The 8,880-nt window shown below is 50.6% G+C and overlaps 1 protein-coding gene across 1 annotated transcript; it reads right to left on the bottom strand.

The window, feature by feature from the left end:
- Positions 1-1,701: 1,701 nt before the first annotated feature.
- On the bottom strand, positions 1,702-2,812 carry LOC131092641 (olfactory receptor 14I1-like). The gene is made up of 2 exons (XM_058039443.1): positions 2,722-2,812; positions 1,702-2,657 (listed from the first exon to the last, which is right to left on the bottom strand). Exon 2 carries the CDS (start codon positions 2,632-2,634, stop codon positions 1,702-1,704), a length of 933 nt encoding a protein of 310 aa, XP_057895426.1. The 5' UTR covers positions 2,635-2,657; positions 2,722-2,812.
- Between the last annotated feature and the right edge of the window lie 6,068 nt (positions 2,813-8,880).

Below are 8,880 nucleotides of genomic sequence, written 5' to 3'. Positions count from 1 at the left end.
ACCTCTCCTCTTTATTGGATGCAGTGGGGAATATAGTAACTAGAGATAAAGAAAAGGCTGAGCTACTTACCATCTTGTTTGTCTCAATTTTCAATATAAGGACAGGTTTTCCTCAGGACAAATGCTCTCCTGAGCTGGTAGATGGGCATAGGGAGGAGAACAGACCCCTGTAATCCAGGAGGAAGCAGTTTGTGACCTACTGAGCCACTCAGATGCTCACAGATGTATGGGATCAGATAGGATCCATCCTAGGGGGATGAGGGAGCTGATGGATGAGCTCCCCAAGCTGCTTTCCATCATTTACCATCAGTGCTGGCTCAGCAGGGAGGTCCCAGAGGACTGGAGGTGCCAGTGTGAGCCCATCCCCAAGAAGGGCTGGAAGGAGGATGTGGGGAACTCCAGGGCTGTCAGCCTGACCTGGGTGCCTGGCAAGGTGATGGAACAGATCACCCTGAGTGCCATCCCAGGGCACCCACAGGATGGCCGAGGGATCAGAGCCAGCCAGCGTGTATTTCATTATCTGCACTGATGATCTGGATGAGGGGATTGAGTCCATAATCAGCAAATTTGCAGATGACACCAAGCTGGGTGTGAGTGTTGATCTGCTGGAGGGCAGGAGGGCTCTGCACAGGGCCCTGGACAGGCTGGATCCAGGGCCCAAATCCAACAAGCTGAGGTTTAACAAGTCCAAGTGCCGGGTCCTGTAATTTGGCCACAACAACCCCTGCAGCTCTACAGGCTGGGGACAGAGTGGCTGGAGAGCAGCCAGGCAGAAAGGGACCTGCAGAGACTGATGGACAGCAGGTTGGACATGAGCCAGCAGTGTGCCCAGGTGGGCAAGAAGGCCAATGGCTCCTGGCCTGGATCAGGAATGGTGTGGCCAGCAGGACCAGAGCTGATGTACTCAGCATTGATCTGGCCCCAGCTCTGAACTCAGACATTACTGCTGTAGCTCCAGAATAGGGAACACAAAGGGATCACTGCAGAAAACTTTGCTGGGAGATCCTTTAGCTCCTTTAAAGACTCCAAGAGCACAGCCCCTCATTGACAGAGTCTGTGGGCACAGGGAAGGTGCAGAGAAACCAAATGAGAAATGGCACAAACAATGGTTTTCTTTTGTGGACAATATTAAAAAACTAAAACCAAGGGGAAAAAAGAACAAATCCAAAAGAACTATCAAAAGTTATTTATATTACAAATTATTTATATTACTTACCAGGGTCTGTCCCTGCTGCAGCCCCGGCACTGCCACCCCCAGGGCTGTGCCCGGCCCCGAGAGCACTCAGGCCCTGCAGCAACACCAGGGCCACCAGGGCAGTGAGGCAGGGCCACGGCAGCAGCACTGGCAACACCAAGTGCTGCTGCTGCTGGACACAGCGGCTGGGCAAGCACTGATCTGCCCCCAGCTCTGAACATAGACATTGCTGCTGCAGCTCCAGAGAAGGCATCTAAAGGGCATCTCTGCAAAAAACTTTGCTGGGATATCTTTTCATTCCTTTAAATCCACCGAGAGCGTGGCCCCTCATTGACACAGTCTGTGACCACAGGAAGGTGGAGAAAAACAAAATGACACAAACAATGCCTTTTCTTGTGAACAATATGAAAAAAGTAAAACAAAGAAAAAGAACCCCCAAAAGGCAACCCACAAAAATATCAAAGATGACTTTTATTACAAGTGATTTGCAGAAATTAGCCAGCAGTTTAATGTTCTTGAATGCATCCAGTCATCAGTCTCCACACTGCAGCCTTGAGCTCCTGGTTCCTCAGGCTGTAGATGAGGGGGTTCAGGGCTGGAGGCAGCACTGAGTACAGAACTGACAGGGCCAGATCCAGGGATGGGGAGGAAATGGAGGGGGGCTTCAGGTAGGCTAAAAAGCCAGTGCTGAGAAACAGGGAGACCACAGCCAGGTGAGGGAGGCAGGTGGAAAAGGCTTTGTGCCGTCCCTGCTCAGAGGGGATTCTCAGCACAGCCCTGAAGATCTGCACATAGGAGAAAACAATGAACACAAAACAACCAAGTACCAAACAGGCACTAACTGCAGTGGGCCCAAGTTCCCTGAGGTGGGATTTGGAGCAGGAGAGCTTGAGGATCTGGGGGAGTTCACAGAAGAACTGGCCCAGGGCATTGCCATGGCACAGGGGCAGGGAAAATGTATTGGCTGTGTGCAGCAGAGCATTGAGAAAGGCACTGGCCCAGGCAGCTGCTGCCATGTGGGCACAAGCTCTGCTGCCCAGGAGGGTCCAGTAGTGCAGGGGTTTGCAGATGGACACGTAGCGGTCATAGCACATGATGGTCAGGAGGGAAAATTCTGCTGAGATGAAAAAAGCAAAAAAAAATAGCTGTGCAGCACATCCTGTGTAGGAGATGTCCCTGGTGTCCCAGAGGGAATTGTGCATGGCTTTGGGGACAGTGGTGCAGATGGAGCCCAGGTCAGTGAGGGCCAGGTTGAGCAGGAAGAAGAACATGGGCGTGTGCAGGTGGTGGCCGCAGGCTACGGCGCTGATGATGAGGCCGTTGCCCAGGAGGGCAGCCAGGGAGATGCCCAGCAAGAGGCAGAAGTGCAGGAGCTGCAGCTGCCGCGTGTCTGCCAATGCCAGCAGGAGGAAGTGCCTGATGGAGCTACTGTTGGACATTTGCTGTGCCTGCACATGGGGACCTGTTCATGGAGAAAGGACAAGTCAGAAGAGGATGCTTTGAGCCAAACCTGGGCCGTTCTCTGCAGACTGTCCCACTGGGACTCACCCACCCTTGTTCCCGCTCTAGAAAACCTTCACCCAGATCCCTGCCTGAGCTCCAGTTGTGCTGGCTGCGTGTGCCAGGAGCAGCCAGGGCTCTTGAGGAACCATCCCTGCCCCACTGCCCTGGATTTGTGGCCATTTGGCAGAGGGACAAGGCTGGATATTCAGCATTTTTCAAGGGAATCACTCCTAATGATGACAGGCTTGGTAGCATCTGCTCTCCCAGTTCTACTGACCATGGATGGCAGGAGCTGGTTTAAGGAATTGTTTTCCTACCCACACATTGTTCCTGGCTCTCTGAGGTCAGAAATCCCCAGCATTTCTGCTGCAGAGTTTGCCACTGAGAGATGGGAGAGGCAAAGGATTCCCTGTGGCTGAGGAAAGGTGAGGGGCTGGATGGGCTTGTTCCCAACTGCCTTTGCACCTTTGGCTGGAATCAGAGCACAATCACACTCCTGAGTCACCCTGGGATAAACCAGACCCTGCCCAGAGCAGAGGGATCCCTGAATGTCTCACCCTCTCTAAAGGTCTCTGGGCAAGGTCTCAGCACCCCCTTGTGCCAAGGACACTCACGGCTCCCTGGGCAAACCCAGCAGCATTTCCTCAGCTCTGGCAGCTCTGCCCTTCCCCGTGGGACATTCAGGGAACTCCCACAGACTCTGGCACAGATTTGCACCCAGGGGGGCAGCTCAGAGCTTGGAAGGGCACAGCAAGGAGATCCCTGGCTGTGCCCATGATGGGATCTCAGGCAGGGGGCTCAGCTCATTCCCCTTTCCCATGGACTGCTTTGTCCACAGCCCCACCGGTGCCAGGGAAGCTTGGACACCCCATTCCCATGGACACACCCCTGCCTGGCAGGAATGCCAAGGGCAGAGCCTGACTCAGCTGCTGCAAATGCCAGAGCCTCCCTGAGAGCAGCAGATAACAGTGACAATATCAGGGCAGGGCAGAAACAAGAGAAGATGTTGTGGTGCTGTGCCTGAGAGGGCAGGGCAGAGACAGCTGGGCACTCAGGACAGTGTTCCCGTGCCCAGCTGTGCCCAGCACCTCCCACACACCAACAGTGCCCTCATCCTGCCCCCAACACTGCTCTCTTCAGCCCCCTCTCCTTCTCTGAGCATCTCCCTGGGCCTGGACATTCCCTCCTCAGAGGAGCCTTGTCCCTGCCAGCGCTCACAGAGCCCATCCCAGCCTGTGTGCCCTGGCTGGGGCCCTACAGAAACCTGCCTGTGTGCAGGGCCCTGGCTGGGGCAGGCTCTGTGTGCAGCTGGGCAAGGGCAGCTCAGGAGAGCCCTGCTGGGCCCTGCAGAGGTGATGCTGCTGCTGTCCAGGGCTGAGGAGTGGCTGAGGGCCCTTTGGGAGGCTCCCAGCAGAGAGACTGACCAACTTAAGTTACAGTTCTGGAGTCTCTGTAAATGTTCACCCATTCCTTTGGTGATCCTGTGCCTCCCTTTCAATTCAGAATGTTCTGTGATTCTGGGATTACAGTTCCTGTTCTGCTTCTTTGATTTCCCTGTTGTTTATAATCAAAAGAGAAAAAGCCCCTTGCAACAGTGTTAGAACAGTAAAGGAAAAACCAGACAATAATTGGAAGCTTCTAGGTGTCCCAGTGGGGATGGGGCACACCTGGGCCCTGATTTCAACAATTTATTAAGGTTGTTTATTTAAGATATTTAACAGGAACAGCCAATAGGAGATTCAGTTGCCGCAGTTACACACCCCTGCTTCAACCCATTGGAGTAGGTCCAAAGGCTTCTTTGCCTTCCCTTTTTGTTATGACTGCTCACATTCTGGTCAATTAAAAAAATGTTTTTGTAGGTTCTCTTCCTGATAATAAGACTTTTTGATAATAATACTGATAAGACAGTATTTCAGGAATGTATTTAGACAGTCAGCTTATTTTTCTAAAATCCAAGAGCAAGGTTAGGAAACGTACTGTACTTAATTAAGGATTGTAATTATATAAGTATATAATAGTAGTTTAATATAGTTAATTAAGAATTTAGTAGTGTTAGGTAAGGATTGTAAATTTGTAACTATATAACAGTAATTTACACAGCTATGAATATATCAAAAATGTATAAAATGCAAAAATCTTTTTGCCATCACCCCAACGTTCCCATCTTTCTCCAAGTAGGAAATTGAAAACACTCTCAGGAAAGCTCCTGATCTTTACAGCAATCCCAGGCTTACCTTCTTTGGGAAGTGTCCTCTGGAGCTGTGCCCAGGCTGGTCTGGAGCTGGGAGCAGCCCTGCCCCACCCAGCCCCTCTCAGCAGCAGCCCCTGCCCTGCTCAGGGTGGCTCCTTCCCCCCACAGCTTCTCCCCAGTGCTGGGGGCAGCTCCCTGGGCCAGCTGAGAGCTGTCCCTGGCAGGCAGCAGAGTCCCTGCCCCAGCACAGCGCCCTGGGCTGCAGGACCCTGCTCTGCAGGACAGCCCTGGGCACCCCTGGCTGCAGCCCCGGCTGCTCAGCCCTGCAGCAGAGCCTGGCAACTGGAGCTGCCTTGGGCTGTGCCTGGGCTGGGGCAGCAGGGAAAGCCAGCCCTGCCCCAGGGCCACAGCCCTGCCTTGGAGCAGCTCTGAGAGTCCTCCTGAAAGCTCCTGAAAGCTGTGGGATGTGCCAGCTCCAGGAGATCCCTGCAGGAACGGCATCTTCTCTTCCCACAGCCAGGGAATGACTGTTTCAAACCTGGGCTGATTTCTGCTCTTGTGAGCCCCGAGTGAGCTCTGCTCTGTGCTCCCAGCCCAGGCTGAGTTTAACCCCTCTGTGCCCCTGTGCTGTGCCGGGGTGGCTGCAGGCAGTGCCCCAGACCTGCTGGGCTGGGCACAGGAGCTGCTCCTGGGCAGAGCTGTCTCTCTGCAGCGCTGCCCTTGCCAGGAGCTGCTTCTGTGCCAAGAGCCTCTCTGTAGCTTTTTCAAAGGACTTTGGGTTTTGTTTTTGCCTTGGAGTCTCTGAGAGGTTTGTACAATCATGGCTTCTAATTACCTGCTGTAATGAGTTCCTGGAGAGGCTCTGTCAGTAACAACACTCAGTGGGGCTCATTTATGCTTCAGGATACTTCAGTTATTTTAAGGTACTTGGTGTTTCCCTTTTGATACAGACTGTGTGAGAGGTTTGTGCAATCATGGCCCCAATTACCTACTTTATTAATCTCTGTATTGACACTCAGTGGAACACATTAATACTTTGAGATAATAATGGTTTTTAAGGTATTTTATGGATTTCAGAATACTTTTAGGTACTTTTAAGGATATTTCTTCCCACACTGAGTCTCAGAGTTTTTTGTCCTATCCTGGCCTCCAATTGTCTACTCCAAGGAGTCCATGAGGAGCCTGTGTTGGGTATCTTGCCCCTTTCTGGTTTACAATAAAGATGGAATTGAAAGAATTTTGTAAGACTTTCTAAAAGCATCCAAACAAACATAGGACAATTAACAATCCAACAACAACCACTAAGAGAATTAAATGTCCTGTTTTAGCTAGTCATCCTCCAACCCTTTAGTCCCTTGGATTGTAAGAGTGTATTGAACCAGTCTTTGTTTTCCACTTGAAGATTCTTCCTTCAGTACCTGAATGCTCTTGTGGATTGACTCACTGTGGCTGGAGAGGTTCATGCAACACATGCCCTCAGAGTCTACACAGCCATGCCCATGTGCCCAGAGTAAAACCTCTATCAATGTTCTGCAAGGTGGCATGTCTGATGGTCTCTATGTCTGAGAGCAGGCCACTCAATGTGAGGGAGGTAGCATTGGTTTGCTTACTTAACAGGCACCCAAGATGGTCTGATTGTCCTAAAGCTTTAGCTGCATCCACCCAAGGTAGTCCACATTGGGGGTGCTACCATCCGATACCTGGAGTAAAGCTTTCAAAGCCACCTCTTTTATATCATCCAATTCTTCTCTTGGGATACCTGCTGCTTGATCATCTTGTAGGCTGTGTTGTCCTTCTTGAGCTAGATGGTTGATTGTCAATTCCGCCCTTGCCTCATTATTAGCATAGTCTGCTATTAGTTGATTTAGTAAACACTTCCATCCCCCTTCCCACAGGTTGTATTCTGTAGGTGATAACAACATGGTCATAATACATTTTAAATCATAGGGGCTTAAGACACATAACCATGGCCCTCATTAGGCCATTAAAACAAGGTAAGTCCTTCCTATGCTCTTTAGCTGCCCTACACAGATCCTTGATTTCCTCGTGAACCAGTGGCTGATACCTGGGATTCTGCCCCCTTCTTTCATAACATACTGGGGCAATGAGGAATTTCAAAACTATTTGCCAGTCTCCTTCCTTTCCTAGGGATCTTCTGGGGTTGAGGGGGGATGTGGGTCTGAGGAGTCCAAAGTGACTTCTGGGGAGGAAGAATAACTTGGAGCTGAAACATTAGGATTAGAAATAGTGTGACAGTTGGGCTTAGTATCATTGACAATGGGGTTATATTGTTGCCGGAGGGTGAGGCAAAGGGCACTGCCATTTTGTCAGGTGTTGGGGAGGAAGGGCCTTGATCTAGGATGGTGGACTTCCAGAGTGGAGTTCTGGAGGCATGGCCCAGGGTGGAGGTGGAATTATTGACAGTGGAGCATGACCCGCAGTTGTGGGGGTGGAGTCTGGAGGTGCGTTCAGGGAGGAAGAGAAGGTTGTGGCAGCAGGAAGTGGAAAAGCCAAGATGGAGGGAGGATGGTCAGTCTCCCGAGCCACATTCAGGCTCCTTCCATCAAGAGTTTCCAGGGCATGATGCTCCAAGTCCGCGTGGCCATTGCCATCTTGGACCATCGTGCAAGGTCTGAGAAAGGCGGGTTTGAGGGGAGGTCCTGAATTAGGCATGAGCAACGGATTTAGTTTTCAACACACTGCTTGCTGGTGAGAGTAGTGTTGAAGATGGGGAGCATGTGGGGTGCAATGGGGTCCCTTTTGATCTAAAGTTGTACAGTTTAACTCCCACAGAGTCCCAAAATTCAGTGGTATGGATTTCATCAGCAAAGGCATCTGGAAAATTTTTAATGATCCACCTCATGAGTGATTTCTGTTTGTTCTTTGAAAATACTTTGTCATGATCAGTGAGATTTAACTTAAAGCATCCATATATACTCCTTTCTACTTTGGAGAGCTGGCTGCCCATTTTTCTTATTCTCTGCCTTATGGGGAAGAGCCACGGAAACACCCCAAATCAATTATGGGACGTGGGTGCATATTGTAAAAACACAATGGCAAAATGGGCAATAAATGTCTTGCATTTCCCTAAACCCACCTGCAATCCTATGCAGGTGAAATCATCGTTGTCCCTGCCAATCCTGGGCAAGGTCCCTCAAAGCAACAATAAATCCACTAGGCCTGGCACAATCCAAAATCCTAGGGAGCACTGGCCAATCCATCAGCTAACCCCAGCTGACGTGACTGACACAGGGAGGCCTGATTGTCAGGGTCACTGTTTGGGTGACAAATGTCGCAGTGAGGGTGGCTGCAACAAACCTCTCTGGTTCCCTGAGTCAGGGCGAGGGTGGCGCAAATGAAAAGGAGTGGATTTGATGGAGTTGACCAAAAAGAACTTCAGTAATGGAGTGAAAAAGAATAAACATGGAGAAGCTGAGAACAGTATGAGGGGCAGGATCCAAAAACCTTAGACAAAGGGGAAGCAGTAACATGTACACTCGGGGGTTGAACATTCTAGAACAATAACCCTGTAGGGGAAACAAGTAACCAATAGGAGAACTTACCATAAAAACAGTAAAGACTTATGGGGGAAATCTCAAGCTCATCCTTAGTTAAACAAATTATTCCCAGGGCTTGAAACTCATGCCCAGTTCTTCTGAGTTAAAATCTGGCTGAGTCTCAGTTACAGCTGGGCTAACTACCACACCACTGCTTTGTACTGGTCCCTTGGGACCGTGTGGCCCAACAGAGCCACAATGATGTCCTTGGTTCCATAAAGCCCCACAGTGTCACAATGGTTCCTTGCATCCATGGTGCTCTGCAGTGTCACAATGGCCCCTTCACTTCACAAGGCTCCCAAATGTCACATTGGTCTCAATAGGATGGAAACCATAGAGCCCCCATATTTCAGGAGCTGATGAACAGCAACCACCAGAGGCCAAGGCAAACCTGGCCTGTCTGTCCTGGCAGGTTTGCTTGGAGCAAGCCCTGG

Source organism: Melospiza georgiana, chromosome 22 (genome assembly GCF_028018845.1).
Source record: "Melospiza georgiana isolate bMelGeo1 chromosome 22, bMelGeo1.pri, whole genome shotgun sequence".
Taxonomy (NCBI): Eukaryota; Metazoa; Chordata; class Aves; order Passeriformes; family Passerellidae; genus Melospiza; species Melospiza georgiana.
Note: the sequence above shows the minus strand (reverse complement) of the source record. Positions and strands in the feature narration are given on the sequence as shown.